The following is a 17,259-nucleotide window of genomic DNA, read 5'->3' as shown; positions in this document are numbered from 1 at the left end:
CCTGTATATGGATATTAATATATATGTCCAAGATGATAAAATAAATATTAAAATAAAGAATTTGGGAAAAGTGGTTACAAATGACATGATGATGAACATTTCAATGGATCTTACCTGTTTTGTGTATGATCAAATCTTCACAAATTTGTTCATGGAATATTTTCAGTGTAACTTGTAAACTATGAAACTGGAGTAGGTTTTGAATCCATTGTCTGGACAGCGTTTGCAACATATTGGTTTTATTTGAACTTTACACATTTGTTTCCATTTGTGAACAGTTGGAAAAAAAAGTCCATTTAGATGTTAAAAGTAGATTAGATATGCACCAAAAGAAGACAATAATAAATGGCTAATATGACAGTTTTTTTTTTTTTTTCACCAGTTACAAACACCATACACATTCTTAGATTATAGCCCAATATAAAAGATATATATTGTAAAGATACATTTAAGCAAATAATTGTCTATATCTCTGACAGAAGGAAAGGAAGCTGGTCATTTTAGATTCATCAGAGTGTCAGCGATAAAAAAGAAGCACAGCTGCTTCAGTTAACTCTTTGGAAGCACTCCATTCTCTATTAGTACCATAGCCACTCCAGTCCAAACTCGTAAAGTCCCCACACTGTACAGGGAACCCCTCAGGAAAGTGTCCACCTCCACCAATACAGAACTGCAAAAACATGAGTACATTAATAACACCTATGCATTTCTTCATATAACATTGGTGCAGTCGATTTATTTCTGTTGTAAGTGTACTGCTGTAAACGAATTTCCTCTTCATTTACACAATGAAGCATGAATAACTGCCGGTGGTGATCAACAGCACATCACAAATGCTGTTCATAAACCCTGTTGTTCAAACTGAGCATCAGAATGGGAAAGAAATGTGATTTAAAGGTGCAATATGTAAGAATTTTGCAGTAAAATATTCAAAAACCACTAGGCCAGTGTTATATATTTTGTTCACTTGAGTGCTTACAATATCTCAAATGTTTCCAACTATTTGTAAATCTTGAGAAAATTGCAATTTTAACCAAGGCTCCGGGACGTGTGAGGAGTCGCCTGTCAATTGCGTCATACCTGTGTTATCCTCGGTTTCCGGTTTTATTTTGTAGACACCATGGAAACACCAAAGACGCTTTAATATATTACATGTTTTAATAGACAAGGAAACAACTGTTTTGATATATTTATACAAACCCGATTCCAAAAAAGTTGGGACACTGTACAAATTGTGAATAAAAAAGGGATGCAATGATGTAGAAGTTTCAAATTTCAATATTTTATTCAGAATACAACATAGATGACATATCAAATGTTTAAACTGAGAAAATGTATCATTTTAAGGGAAAAATAAGTTGATTTTAAATTTCATGGCATCAACACATCTCAAAAAAAGTTGGGACAAGGCCATGTTTACCACCGTGTGGCATCCCCTCTTCTTTTTATAACAGTCTGCAAACGTCTGGGGACTGAGGAGACAAGTTGCTCAAGTTTAGGAATAGGAATGTTGTCCCATTCTTGTCTAATACAGGCTTCTAGTTGCTCAACTGTCTTAGGTCTTCTTTGTCGCATCTTCCTCTTTATGATGCGCCAAATGTTTTCTATGGGTGAAAGATCTGGACTGCAGGCTGGCCATTTCAGTACCCGGATCCTTCTTCTATGCAGCCATGATGGTGTAATTGATGCAGTATGTGGTCTGGCATTGTCATGTTAGAAAATGCAAGGTCTTCCCTGAAAGAGACGACATCTGGATGGGAGCATATGTTGTTCTAGAACTTGGATATACCTTTCAGCATTGATGGTGCCTTTCCAGATGTGTAAGCTGCCCATGCCACACGCACTCATGCAACCCCATACCATCAGAGATGCAGGCTTCTGAACTGGGCGCTGATAAAAACTTGGGTTGTCCTTGTCCTCTTTAGTCCGGATGACATGGCGTCCCAGTTTTCCAAAAAGAACATCAAATTTTGATTCGTCTGACCACAGAACAATTTTCCACTTTGCCACAGTCCATTATAAATGAGCCTTGGCCCAGAGAAAACGCCTGCACTTCTGGATCATGTTTAGATATGGCTTCTTTTTTGACCTATAGAGTTTTAGCCGGCAACGGCGAATGGCACGGTGGATTGTGTTCACCGATAATGTTTTCTGGAAGTATTCCTGAGCCCATGTTGTGATTTCCATTACAGTGGCATTCCTGTATGTGATGCAGTGCCGTCTAAGGGCCCGAAGATCACGGGCATCCAGTATGGTTTTCCGGCCTTGACCCTTACGCACAGAGATTGTTCCAGATTCTCTGAATCTTTGGATGATATTATGCACTGTAGATGATGATAACTTCAAACTCTTTGCAATTTTTCTCTGAGAAACTCCTTTCTGATATTGCTCCACTATTTTTCGCCACAGCATTGGGGGAATTGGTGATCCTCTGCCCATCTTGACTTCTGAGAGACACTGCCACTCTGAGAGGCTCTTTTTATACCCAATCATGTTGCCAATTGACCTAATAAGTTGCAAATTGGTCCTCCAGCTGTTCCTTATATGTACATTTAACTTTTCTGGCCTTATTGCTACCTTATTGCTACCTCTCCCAACTTTTTTGGAATGTGTAGCTCTCATGAAATCTAAAATGAGCCAATATTTGGAATGACATTTCAAAATGTCTCACTTTCAACATTTGATATGTTATCTATATTCTATTGTGAATAAAATATAAGTTTATGAGATTTGTAAATTATTGCATTCCTTTTTTATTCACAATTTGTACAGTGTCCCAACTTTTTTGGAATCGGGTTTGTAGACAGAAAACTAATTATTGTTATATAGCTCAACACATTTAATCTTATAGCTTAAATCTAATTTTCTTGATTTTTTTGCGAGTACCGTGCTTTACCATGCCTCAGAGAAAAACACTTTTGTGAAGTAGCTAACATAGCGTAATCAAGATGCAGCTTTATTTTTAGTAACAGTAATACAGAATTTTCTCCATCATGCAATGCGTTTTAAAATTAATTGCATGCCATTTATCAACACAAGCCATCCAGCATTTAAAATAATATTATAAAATCGATCTATATTACTGCAGTTTGTAACAGTGTCTCACAGCAGCCGCTGAGTGAACACTCAGAGTAACGTTATAACATTATAAATGTATCTAATATAATAAACAGAGCTGTGTTACCTCATACTCATGACCGGAAAAGCGGAAGCGGCGCCGGCGACTGTGGCATAATAGAAGTTTGCGTGTGTGTTGTGCAATCGCTCCAGCGGCCTCGTTCAGCTCCCACAACACTCGGTCCTGCTCTGCTTCATACTACAGTAACGTTAATAATCGCATCCATGAAAATGAATTCTTCCCTAGTCCTGTCCCGATTATTTTCCACTGGCTGTGAGGTGAAGACCACATGTCCCAAGATTCCAGGCTCAAACTTGGCGTCATCAAGCTACGCCTTTGTTTTGAATAGGCATCTAGCGACCTCTAGCGGACTGAAAATTTTACATATTGCACCTTTAAGTGACTTTGAATGTGGCATGGTTGTAAATAATCCATAAAATCTGTTTAACTCACATGTTCAGTGTGACAACCGGTTGGTTTAACGCCCGAACAAATAGCCATGGCTGCCTTTTCAGTATTGAAGACTCTGAATGTGATGAATCCAGGCTCAAATATATCTGAAAAAAAGCACAGAATATATAAGTGATGATGATCTGTCATGAAAGGTTCATGCACACATGACATGGCTTTCATTCATTAAAGTGATTGGATGCTTTGTAAATAATACACCATCTACTTTCTTTAAAAATATTTGAAAAATATTGGCTCAAGAGGTATTGCTGTACATCTTGAATTAAGTCCATATAGTTTTTTGGTAGAATCCGCATTTCCAGTATCATACACGATTGGAATAGCAGGTCCATTATCAATGAGGCATGTCCCGATTCCAAACCTCACAGGGAATTTCTGGGAAAATTAAGATAAAAATTTGATTTATTATTTATACTATGATTATTATTTTTTATTTCACAAAATTGTTGATTTCACCTATATTTCTGTGAATGTTTCAAACTCAAAACTAATATTAAAGTTTATCTGACCGTAAATAATTTGAAAAGGTTTCCTCCATGGAGAGTTAAGAAGTGATTTTCAGTGTGGTATCTCAGGATGGAGGCAGCGGTCCAGTGTTCCAACTCCATATTATTAGGAACATGCCACACAGACACATCCTGTGCCGCAATGTCAAAGTATCCAGGATTCTGTCAAATCAAGTCATATTTATTTATATAGTGCTTTATAAAATGCAGATTGTTTCAAAGCAGCTTTACAATAATAAAAAGGAAAATGGTGAAATGCCTTCAGCAATTATAGGTTTCAGTAATAATACAGCTCTACAATAGGTTGTTTGCACATGACGTCATTGCTGTGGCGCGAAATGAGGCTGGAGGGCAGGGGGTGAATTTTCTATATAGGAATCGCTATCACAAACTCAAAATTCCTATGTTTTGCGTCGTTTATGGTTGCTTAAATGGATCAAACCGAGAAACCACAAGGAGCTTTTATCGTTTACGTAACTTCTATCGTTTTTTAACTTTAAAAGTTGTCGCCTTTAATAGCGTTTTGCGTCAGCTGATACTGAAATGAATATGGATACCTGTTTACCTTTTTTGTTTTTGACTTGGTTAAATATTCTCATTCTTCATGCTGTCGTTTGCAGGGAAGAGAAGCTATTTTATCCCATTGCTTGATTATTTGGTGTTTTCACTCAAGTTTTGTAGAATTACGTTCACAATGTTAATCTGTTCACCATGAAAACAGTGTCACGCGCTGCTGCTTCAGCCATCATATGGTAGAAAATGTCCAAATAAATAAATGTGTTCAACAAGCTGACAGAAGTTGATCCATTTCTTTGTTGGAAGGGTGTAAATGTAACTGTAGTTTTAATGTTGTCTTTGTAAATATTCACTTTCCCATATGACCACGGAGGAGATTCAGGTGACATTCAGCGGACAGACACCAACGCACTGTATGTTTTTGTATTTATTTCAGCAAATGACAATCAAAATCAAACCCATAGAAGCTCGTGAACAGGTGTGAAGTGGCTGTGTGCAAGTTATACTCATTCACAAGCTGAGTGAGAGTCATACTCGCAAATATAATGTTAATTATTAACCAAAACAAAATATAAAACTTTCAAAAACACTCAGTTATGTGATTATTTTATTGAGTGATAGGCAGTGGGTTTAATCAGTGACATTATATTTGCTATACAGCGTCTTCCCGTCACCTCCTCAACCTGCTTCCTTTAGTGTTTTTACATGTAGAAAAGACGAAAATTGTATTACACCGTCCAGTTTTTTCCCTGAACGATGATGTGCATTCCTATTGCAATTCTCGATTCAGCATGAATGACATATAATCACGACAGAAAATCAAAACACTGCCCTAAAGTCACTAGCAGAAAGACGGCGCGATATAAACAAACCAGACTACAACTGAACACGGTTTGACGGCATCTTCACATTCTCTATATCTACCTCCGATGGCAGGAAAGTCTTTAATTCAGTAGAAAAATCGCTCCTCTTCATAACATAAGGATCACGTCCAACATATGTCGTGATTTTCTTTCTAAACCAGCACAGTACGGACTTTCCCCCCATCTCTCCCTTTCTAATTTTCACTTCTTACCCTCCACCCGAACTTCACGCGTCACCAGAATCACATGATTGCAAACAACCTATATTGTACTTTTCAGCTCAATTTATGTTGATTCAATACAGTTCAATAATGTTGCTATGTTCATCAATTAAATCAGCTATCAAGCAGCTCTATGAAAGACAATAGTATCATTATCCAGCTCAATTTAGTTCAAATGTCGATTTAATCAGTTCAGTAACAGTTTTGTTTTTGCAAAGTTTGCCAGTTGTGAAACCAACTCGATTCAGAAAGGCCTGTTCACACCAAGAACAATATCTATAAAGATAAAGATAAAGATATAGTTCTGAAAATCGTTCTAAATGTGATACAATATCAATGAGATCACTTTCAGAATGTTTTTTTTCAGCTGTTGAACGATAAAACACTGACAGCCAATCAGAATCCATTCTAATTTAAGGGCTCGCGCATTTAAAATGGCAGACGACATTGCGGAGAATTTAATCACCGAGATCCAGAAAAATCCACCACTGTTTGACAAGTCAAACCAAAGACAAACCCCCTTTTCAAGGATACTTTAAAGAAAATGGATATATGGAAAACAATCTGACATACTTTTGTAATAAATGGTGAGAAGCATTAACGGTGAGATCATTATGCCAGGCTAGAAACGGTGTAACATAAAATTACCTCAGGTATCCAGCGCTAGTTTCGACAACATTGTCTAGCTTCCTTTGAAGTTGCAGTGACTTTGTTTTAATTCTGCTATATAGCATGCTGAGGACATCTGCTGGTTAAAACGTGTAAATGCAACAAGAACAAAAACATGTTGTACACACTTTGAAACCGCAGCGCGTGAGCTTAGAATAAACAGACTGTTATCATTCGTTGTTGTGGATGCAAATATAGTTATCTTTATAGTTATCGTTCTTGGTGTTAACAGACCTTGAAGCAACTCTACAGAAGACAATAATATCATTATCCAGCTCATAATCATTTCAAGTTTAGTTTTCATAAGATAGTATCAGTGCAGTCAAATTGATAATATCACTCAATAGATGAACATCTTTTGATTGTCAGTCCAGGGTCTTTGTGTCCTTTATGCTGCTTCCCTTGAACCAGCATTAATGTAATAAAAAAATTTGGATTGTCTATTTACAATAAGTGCAAATAGCGTCCCTTGTTGGCAAACGCTATTTGCACTAGCTTCGTCCACCAATGTCTGGTAGGGCCACTCAAGTTTTTAAAAAGACTGGAATTCAGTGTCTTCAGTGGTGCAGCAGTAGCGAGTAAGGCTCGCAGACCTGGCTTTTAATGCGATTGGCGCGGGTTCAAATCCGCCTTTTGCCGAGCTTGCATTTATTTTCAATAAAAAATGAAAATAATGTTCTAAAAGTGGAAAAAAACTACGAACGAGTGTTTAATAATATTAAATGTGTTCATTGGGTAGGGTTGGGGGAAGGTGTAGGGAGGGTTTTATTAAATATAATCATTTACACTCTATGATATTATTGCATCCTGTTAATGTACACACCCGATTCCAAAAAAGTTGAGACACTGTACAAATTGTGAATAAAAAAGGAATGCAATAATTTACAAATCTCATAAACTTATATTTTATTCACAATAGAATATAGATAACATATCAAATGTTGAAAGTGAGACATTTTGAAATGTCATGCCAAATATTGGCTCATTTTGGATTTCATGAGAGCTACACATTCCAAAGTTGGGACAGGTAGCAATAAGTGGCCGGAAGAGTTAAATGTACATATAAGGAACAGCTGGAGGACCAATTTGCAATTTATTAGGTCAATTGGCAACATGATTGGGTATAAAAAGAGCCTCTCAGAGTGGCAGTGTCTCTCAGAAGTCAAGATGGGCAGAGGATCACCAATTCCCCCAATGCTGCGGCGAAAAATAGTGGAGCAATATCAGAAAGGAGTTTCTCAGAGAAAAATTGCAAAGAGTTTGAAGTTATCATCATCTACAGTGCATAATATCATCCAAAGATTCAGAGAATCTGGAACAATCTCTGTGCGTAAGGGTCAAGGCCGGAAAACCATACTGGATGGCCGTGATCTTCGGGCCCTTAGACGGCACTGCATCACATACAGGAATGCCACTGTAATGGAAATCACAACATGGGCTCAGGAATACTTCCAGAAAACATTATCGGTGAACACAATCCACTGTGCCATTCCCCGTTACCGGCTAAAACTCTATAGGTCAAAAAAGAAGCCATATCTAAACATGATCCAGAAGCGCAGGCGTTTTCTCTGGGCCAAGACTCATTTAAAATGGACTGTGGCAAAGTGGAAAACTGTTCTGTGGTCAGACGAATCAAAATTTGAAGTTCTTTTTGGAAAACTGGGACGCCATGTCATCCGGACTAAAGAGAACAAGGACAACCCAAGTTGTTATCAGCGCTCAGTTCAGAAGCCTGCATCTCTGATGGTATGGGGTTGCATGAGTGTGTGTGGCATGGGCAGCTTACACATCTGGAAAGGCACCATCAATGCTGAAAGGTATATCCAAGTTCTAGAACAACATATGCTCCCATCCAGACGTCGTCTCTTTCAGGGAAGACCTTGCATTTTCCAACATGACAATGCCAGACCACATACTGCATCAATTACAACATCATGGCTGCGTAGAAGGATCCGGGTACTGAAATGGCCAGCCTGCAGTCCAGATCTTTCACCCATAGAAAACATTTGGCACATCATAAAGAGGAAGATGTGACAAAGAAGACCTAAGACAGTTGAGCAACTAGAAGCCTGTATTAGACAAGAATGGGACAACATTCCTATTCCTAAATTTGAGCAACTTGTCTCCTCAGTCCCCAGACGTTTGCAGACTGTTATAAAAAGAAGAGGGGATGCCACACAGTGGTAAACATGGCCTTGTCCCAACTTTTTTGAGATGTGTTGATGCCATGAAATTTAAAATCAACTTATTTTTCCCTTAAAATGATACATTTTCTCAGTTTAAACATTTGATATGTCATCTATGTTGTATTCTGAATAAAATATTGAAATTTGAAACTTCCACATCATTGCATCCCTTTTTTTATTCACAATTTGTACAGTGTCCCAACTTTTTTGGAATCGGGTTTGTACAAAAATACAGAGGTGCAAACAGTATCTGCCGATATAAAGTAGCATTTAATTACTATTTACTGTTATTGCAAAGAACTGATACTTTTACATGGTGTAAATAGAACCTATCGCTATTTTCATCTAGTGTAAATAGCATATCGCTAAGAAAATGCTGCTATTGTCACTTAGTGTAAATAGAATATATTGTTATTTTCACTTAGTGTACATAGCATCTATCGCTAAGAAAACATGCTATTTTCAGTGTACATAGCATCTTATTGCTATTTACACAGTGTAAATAGCCTCTGCCTAAAAAATTACCTTATAATCATCACTTGTAGCGGCCTCTACAGTTCCAAATGTGACTCTGTTCTCCCATGTCCCTTCACCATTAGGACGTTTTTCGTTGCTCCCCTGCTCACTAGACCAGCGATCACCAACAGTACACTTTCCATACATGTTGTTTTCATGAACGCTGGCCACGAGCGTCCAGCCGCCACCCGCAGTGGTCATATCACAGAACGTCTGGTAAAGGACTCCGCTTGAAGAGATCAGATAGTACAGGCCATCTGAGTGAACAGAAGCACTGAGTCAGCTAAATGGAGTTGTAACATAAAAAGAGCGTACCATTATGAACCTGATACTTGTCACGAATTTCTTTGCAACTTCGAGCAACATATTTAATTCTGCCCAGAAGTTTTCCAATCTCAGGGTTGGCACTGGCATCACCGATATTAACAGATGGTGTTTCTTCATTTGCTACAATGTAAAAGACAGAGTGAAATATATTGTGAAAAAAATGGGAGTTTCAAAATATAAAGAAGATAATACATTTCAATCCAAAATAATTATTACACTTACTTAGTCCAGCCTCACAGAACCATAAATTCAGCAAGAGGCTGAGAAGGATCCATGAAAACATTTTTATACTCTGCAAAGTTATTCACAATTACACATTAAGCACATTTTTCTTTAATCACACTCTAAAAAAATTTACTATGATTTACTCAATAATTTTGGTGAAAGTTAATAAAGTTAATTATTACTGTGATATTTACTAAGCCACTTAATTATTTTTAGAGTGCAGTTTGTGGCAAATCAATGGCCTGCTTCATCGCTGTTCTCTTCCCTGCTTACAGTTTTTCGTACACGTTTCTCTGATCACAACTAAAATAATCAAAACTTCTTGTTCAAGAAGTGTTCATCACTTGTGCACATCATAAAAGCAATTTCTCGTTCATTTGAACAAATTTGCCTGTGGTACATTCATACAAGTTTACTTTCACTTTTAAATTTATTTCGAGACCAGAAATAGATTAAAAGTATCATCTGCTTAGTTCACTTCATTTATTACATTTTACATTTAATTTGTATGGATCAAGAATTCTTACGTTTGTTGTCCGAGTTCTTCTTCTCTGATTTCGCGATCACTGAGAGACTTCAAGAATCTGGGCAAGTCAGAGCATGCGCGTGCCCGTTTAAACTTATTCGTGTGTTGTTGTTGTTTAGTAATGTGTTTGAATAAATTATTATTTTTGTGATATTACTTAGGCCTACGTAATATTAATATGCATTTTGTTTTGTAAGTTGAGTTTTTGTTGTTTGTCCGTCGAGTTTTTGTTTCGCCTCTTTTTTTTGTCAAAAAAAAAAAAAAAAAGGCAAAAAACTAAAAACCTCCAGCAGGAAGAAGTCCATAAATGTTCAAATCATATAATGTATAAACTTAACATGTACAAAACATTCACATTTGATCATACACAAAATACATAGCAATTACTGTAGGATCTACTGAAACATTCATCAACCCTTGTCACACTCATTCTTCTTCCAAATTCTTTATTTTTAATTGTTTATTTTATTATTTTGGACAGTAACAGAAGGGTAAAAATTGCAGTAAACCGTCCTAGATATGGATTTATAAAACTATCACTTATTAAATGACAAATTATTTTTTCATCAATTACAAACATCTGAACACATTTACATAAAATACATAATTGTGCATGTAACAATCAGATGTTATACAGTTAGTTCACCCAAAAAATGAAAATTTCTGACAATTACTCACCCTCATGTCGTTCCACACCCGTAAGAGCTTCATTCATCTTCAGAACACAAATTAAAATATTTTTGATCAAATCCGAGAGGTTTATGACTCGTCCATAGACAGCAATATAATCAACACTTTCAAGGTCCTGAAAGGTACTAAAGACATCGTTAAAACAGTCATGTGACTGCAGTGGTTCAACCTTAATGTTATGAAGAGACGAGAATACTTTTTGTGCGTGAAAAACAAGACAAAAATAACAACTTTATTCAACAATCTTCACTGTCATTATCCTTATGTATTGCTGCAGTATGCACAGTGAAGGCTTTCGTTGTTTACGTCCAAATGCCGGCTAAGTATTGGCTAAAGCTGATCACATGATCAGCACGACACATACATGTGATGCTGATGCAGGAGCCGGCCAATAATGAGTCGGCGTTCTGACGTAGAACCTGGAAGTGCTGGACATAAACAATGTTTGAGAATGACACAGAAGAGAAGATATTGTTGAATAAAGTCGTTATTTTTGTTTTGTTTTTGCGCACAAGAAGTATTCTCGTCGCTTCATAACATTCATAACCACTGCAGTCACATGACTGTTTTAACGATGTCTTTAGTACCTTTCTGGACCTTGAAAGTGTTGATTACAGTGGGTACGGAAAGTATTCAGACCCCCTTAAATTTTTCACTCTTTGTTATATTGCAGCCATTTGCTAAAATCATTTAAGTTCATTTTTTTTCCTCATTAATGTACACACAGCACCCCATATTGACAGAAAAACACAGAATTGTTGACATTTTTGCAGATTTATTAAAAACGAAAAACTGAAATATCACATGGTCCTGAGTATTCAGACCCTTTGCTGTGACACTCATATATTTAACTCAGGTGCTGTCCATTTCTTCTGATCATCCTTCAGATGGTTCTACACCTTCATTTGAGTCCAGCTGTGTTTGATTATACTGATTGGACTTGATTAGGAAAGCCTCACACCTGTCTATATAAGACCTTACAGCTCACAGTGCATGTCAGAGCAAATGAGAATCATGAGGTCAAAGGAACTGCCTGAAGAGCTCAGAGACAGAATTGTGGCAAGGCACAGATCTGGCCAAGGTTACAAAAACATTTCTGCTGCACTTAAGGTTCCTAAGAGCACAGTGGCCTCCATAATCCTTAAATGGAAGACGTTTGGGACGACCAGAACCCTTCCTAGAGCTGGCCGCCCGGCCAAACTGAGCTATCGGGGGAGAAGAGCCTTGGTGAGAGAGGTAACGAAGAACCCAAAGATCACTGTGGCTGAGCTCCAGAGATGCAGTCGGGAGATGGGAGAAAGTTGTAGAAAGTCAACCATCACTGCAGCCCTCCACCATTCGGGGCTTTATGGCAGAGTGGCCTGACGGAAGCCTCTCCTCAGTGCAAGACACATGAAAAAACACCTGAAGGACTCCAAGATGGTGAGAAATAAGATTCTCTGGTCTGATGAGACCAAGATAGAACTTTTTGGCCTTAATTCTAAGTGGTATGTGTGGAGAAAACCAGGCACTGCTCATCATCTGTCCAGTACAGTCCCAACAGTGAAGCATGGTGGTGGCAGCATCATGCTGTGGGGGTGTTTTTCAGCTGCAGGGACAGGACGACTGGTTGCAATCGAGGGAAAGATGAATGCGGCCAAGTACAGGGATATCCTGGACAAAAACCTTCTCCAGAGTGCTCAGGACCTCAGACTGGGCCGAAGGGTTTACCTTCCAACAAGACAATGACCCTAAGCACACAGCTAAAATAACGAAGGAGTGGCTTCACAACAACTCCTTGACTGTTCTTGAATGGCCCAGCCAGAGCCCTGACTTAAACCCAATTGAGCATCTCTGGAGAGACCTAAAAATGACTGTCCACCAACGTTTACCATCCAACCTGACAGAACTGGAGAGGATCTGCAAGGAGGAATGGCAGAGGATCCCCAAATCCAGGTGTGAAAAACTTGTTGCATCTTTCCCAAAAAGACTCATGGCTGTATTAGATCAAAAGGGTGCTTCTACTAAATACTGAGCAAAGGGTCTGAATACTTAGGACCATGTGATATTTCAGTTTTTCTTTTTTAATAAATCTGCAAAAATGTCAACAATTCTGTGTTTTTCTGTCAATATGGGGTGCTGTGTGTACATTAATGAGGAAAAAAAAATGAACTTAAATGATTTTAGCAAATGGCTGCAATACAACAAAGAGTGAAAAATTTAAGGGGGTCTAAATACTTTCTGTACCCACTGTATATTGCTGTCTATGGACGAGTCAGATAGCTCTCGGATTTCATCAAAAATATCTTCATTTGTGTTCAGAAGATGAACGAAGGTCTTACGGGTGTGGAAAGACATGAAGGTGAGTAATTAATGACAGAATTTCATTTTGTGAGCGTGTGTGTGTGTGTGTGAGTGTGTGTGTGTGTGTGTGTGTGTGTGAGTGTGTGTGTGTGTGTGTGTGTGTGTGTGAGTGAGTGCGAGTGTGTGAGTGTCTGTGAGAGTGTGTGTGTGTGAGTGAGTGTGTGTGTATGTGAGTGTGTGAGTGAGTGCGAGTGTGTGAGTGTGTATAGTGAGTGTCTGTGAGAGTGTGTGTGTGTGAGTGTATAGTGTGTGTGTGAGTGTGAGTGTGTGTGTGTCACCCTCATAAAGTTGTTTTGACCTCTCTCTAAGTTTTCCAGTGCTGAGCAGCTCTGAGCGTCTGCAGATTTATGGCGTGGCTGTACTACTGCATCCTGCCTATGTGTCAGATGGAGCAGCACATCTCACAGAAGATAAATCATTAAGGGAGGCGCTTTTAAAAAGAGTTTATTATGATCGTTAATGGGGCGCCCGATCACTTTGTGCAAGATTTAAAGACATATTATGCAAAATCTGAAAAACAAACCTTATAATACTTAATCAAACATGCATAAAGCCGTCAGCAGGGCTAAATAAATTCTCCCAATTAACTTGCTTTAAGAGATTGTGATTGCTTTTACTAATTTAATCAACAGTGTCATAATTTCAGTGGCATAATTTCAGTCAGGGTTGATGATGAGCTTTCTGTGGATACGGAGGGAATTTGTGATGAGACGGTAACTTTCACAACATACTCTTCCATGAGTCTGTTGAAGTTTTCATTCGTTCAGAGACAACTCACTACAGTTTACTCAACATCTTTTGGTTTTAAATCTTCAGATTCATGTCCAAGTGTTGACTAATAGAGTGCAGCAGGAGGAATTATATTTGTAGGCCAAAACCTGGAAACAAGTTGCATTTTTACACTTCCATTTCCATCCCAGCTAACAGGGAACGTTCTGGCAAGGTTATGAACAAACGTTAATAGAGCATTCATTCAAAGTTATCTCGTCTTTAATAACGTTCTCAAAATGTTAGCGCAAAAACATTATTTATACAGTGTTCATGGAACGTTTTTTTCCCTGAAACATTTTAGGTAGATGTTCATCTAACATTTTATAATGTTTCTACTAGTTTCAGAACGTTCAGAAAACATTCATTTATTTATTAGCATAATATTTGCAAAATGATAAAATGGAATGTTTCCTTAACGTTCAGACAACCAAGAGAAAACCTTTTGAAAAACTGGACATTTTGAACATTCAGAAATAACTTATTAACAAAACATTTTTAGATCATATTTTTGTTAGCTGGGATTGTCCTGAAGTTGATGTTTGTTGTTGTTGTTGTTTTGGTTAAATGACCGAAATATGGTCTGTGTTAAACACAAGTTCAAGATATTTTCAAGCTTTATAAAACACATCAGCAATTGTTATTTTCAAAAGCTTTTCCTCGTCTTGAAAAGGCATTTGCTAACAAGTGTCTAAATGGGACTACAGAGGTTATAAATGTCATTAAAACTTATTACACTCATCTATTTACTATAATCGCTTTCACAGTTTATATTCGAGCTCTTTCAAACTATTCTAACTCAAACTATTCTAACTTTCATGGAAATGTTTTTAAATAAAGACTGATCCTGTGTCTGAAATCGCCCCTATACCCTTAAATAGGGCACTATTTGAAGGAACAGCCATTTGTAGTGGTGTCCGAAACCTGTCAAAGAATATACACTAACAAGAAGCGACACTCAATAGAACGTTCCATTGAAACACCGTCGCCCAGCAGCAGCCCTGCGTTTCCGCCATTTTGGGGTGAAAGCGACTCGGCAGTCCACTAGTTTCTATGGCAATATTTAAAAACAAACAAACAAACAAAAAAAAACGTACATTAAAGCTAAAATCCAACCTGAATGATGACAACACAGTATACAATACTATCGCTAGTGATCATCAAATCTTTTTAACAGTTTATTTTACAGACTTTGTGTTTAAGTCTTCCACTTTTTTCACAAAACCTTTGCTCTCTAGAAACCCAGTCAGTTTGGGTTAAAATTCCTTGAAGTTCAAGTATTAGCATTATAAACACTGAATTATTACCAACATATGAAATTAAATTAAGGACATGCATCAGAAAAATTGGGAATGTTGGACAATAAATATATAACAGAATATAAAAGCTTGACAGTAAACTCTTTTTGCAGTGTTGTCTAATATTAATGTCCGTTAAAGCAAGACTATGTAAACAAAAAACACAGCAACTGTGTCCAAAAGTGGCAATTATGGGATAACAGACACAGCAATGCATCATGTTCTATAAGATCATTATGTTTAGCTTGATCCAGGGGATTAACACGTATTTCAGACCTAGTGGAGTGATTTACTATTGCTATATTACTTCACTAGGTCTGCCTATTTATGTTTAAATCCCCTGGATCACGCTACAAACATGATGATCTTAACTTTATTAATTATTAATTTATTAATTTACTATTAATAGCAAATATGTAAAGTTGCATAAAATGGAAATACTCAATAAAGTAGGCTAACTACATTACCTCAGATGTGTAATGGTTGGATTCCACAACTGATCACATATATAGGTTAAGACAATACAACATTTACTGTAGGTGTCATCAAATTTACTGAATTTGAGAAATTTTCTATTGCGCTTCTGATTTGGCTGTGAGATTCGCCGATTTTGGGTGCGTAAGATGGGATGGATTCTATTGTCCAGTTGGCATTTTCTCCCTAAAATGGCGGCCGCGCTACCGAAGCGCCACCTCGTGGCTGTTACCCAAAAAGTATCAGAGTTTCGCCTCTTGGGTTCTATCAAAGCCACTGGAAGGCAAGCCTGCAACCTTTAGCCAAAAAAGCGTAACGGCTAATGCTAACGATCCGCCTCACTACGCTGATTTTGTAGGGAAATAGCTTATCATTTAATTAATCGACAGCCTGTTTGCTAATCTTCAGCATGTTTTACACTAAACAATACTTTCGATGGGAACTATATATAGATTTAAGCTTAGTGTATTTTTTTAAGAGAAGGCAGACTAGGGAATGTTGCGACTAATGTCACTGCCATTACATGATAGGCTGAGAGGTGCTGCACGTGATTAAGTTAGCCGTTACGCTTTCTCCAGTGGTAAGAGATACAGACCCTCTCATCTCCCTATAATATACAATCTCTGATTCTACACTCTTTGCCTCAGTGGATGTTATCACGTGCACCCACTCATTCAATCCCACAATGCACCGCAATAACGAGTGTACAAATGATGCGCTTAACGGCTAGCGAATACGGTCCGTGTAACATCTGATCATTCTTTCTTTGATTCAATATTGAAAGTGGTAAAATTGGGAAAACTGTGCCTTTTTTTTTTACACGGGCGGAAATGAAATGCCCCTTATTTCCCCTAATTGGTCAGCCAAATATCACGTGCAGTAATCAGTTGTTTCTAATAGTAGCGATGACTTTAGATATAGAAAGACGGACGGTTCACTCGTTAGTTGTGAATGGGAGAAACTGCACCGCGCAACATGGCGGAATATGTCCCGCCTTCTAAGTAAAAGAGCCAATCGCTGATTGATAAAGTCATTGCTGCCGTTAGAAGCTCCGGTTCCCATAGAAACCTGAGACTGGTGCTTATGGCCCAGTGTTGCCAAGTCCACGGTTTTCCCGCGGAATTGGGCTACTTTTACACTGTTGCTGCGGGTTGTTTTTCATGTCCGTGGGTTGAATCGACCCAAAATAACGTGATATTTAGTCCCTGGAATGCGAATTTTACCAGGGAAGCCCCGCCATAAAAGCGAATTTTACCCCCCGGAATTTTTACCGTGGGACCCCCCTGAAATGCGATAGGGCTAGTTTTGGGCTAGTTTTGAGGAGTAATTGGCCGGGTTTTGTTGTGAAAACCATCTAGCCTGAACCGTCTAGCCTGAAATATAAGCTTTTTTAAGACTCTATTTAAGCATAAGAAACAACATTTATGGGACAGTTCATGTCAGATTTTGTTGCTGATTTGAAATATGTTATTTAATTGTGAGTTCGCCAAGCAGTTTTTGAGATTTCAGGATTCCCCCATTCAAATAGACAGGACTTGCCCT

General features: G+C 37.9%; 1 protein-coding gene across 4 annotated transcripts in view; it reads right to left on the bottom strand.

Moving 5' to 3' along the window:
- Nucleotides 1-222: 222 nt before the first annotated feature.
- The window catches only part of LOC127513567 (intelectin-like), a 41,260-nt gene continuing 24,223 nt past the window's right edge, over nt 223-17,259 (bottom strand). Inside the window, exons 1-8 of one of the 4 annotated variants that reach the window (XM_051895467.1) lie at nt 10,146-10,368; nt 9,616-9,685; nt 9,382-9,513; nt 9,076-9,323; nt 4,099-4,257; nt 3,844-3,964; nt 3,572-3,675; nt 223-670 (exon numbers count right to left, since the gene is read on the bottom strand). In XM_051895467.1, coding sequence (XP_051751427.1) covers nt 518-670; nt 3,572-3,675; nt 3,844-3,964; nt 4,099-4,257; nt 9,076-9,323; nt 9,382-9,513; nt 9,616-9,676 — 978 coding nt within the window. In that variant the 5' untranslated portion in view covers nt 9,677-9,685; nt 10,146-10,368 and the 3' untranslated portion in view covers nt 223-517. Of the gene's footprint in view, nt 671-3,571; nt 3,676-3,843; nt 3,965-4,098; nt 4,258-9,075; nt 9,324-9,381; nt 9,514-9,615; nt 9,686-10,145; nt 10,369-17,259 lie in introns of those variants that run through there. The other 3 variants (XM_051895466.1, XM_051895468.1, XM_051895469.1) reach the window with 3 other exon arrangements.

Source organism: Ctenopharyngodon idella, chromosome 5 (assembly GCF_019924925.1).
Source record: "Ctenopharyngodon idella isolate HZGC_01 chromosome 5, HZGC01, whole genome shotgun sequence".
Taxonomy (NCBI): Eukaryota; Metazoa; Chordata; class Actinopteri; order Cypriniformes; family Xenocyprididae; genus Ctenopharyngodon; species Ctenopharyngodon idella.
The sequence above is the reverse complement of the archived record's forward strand: the minus strand, read 5'-3'. Positions and strand labels throughout refer to the sequence as shown.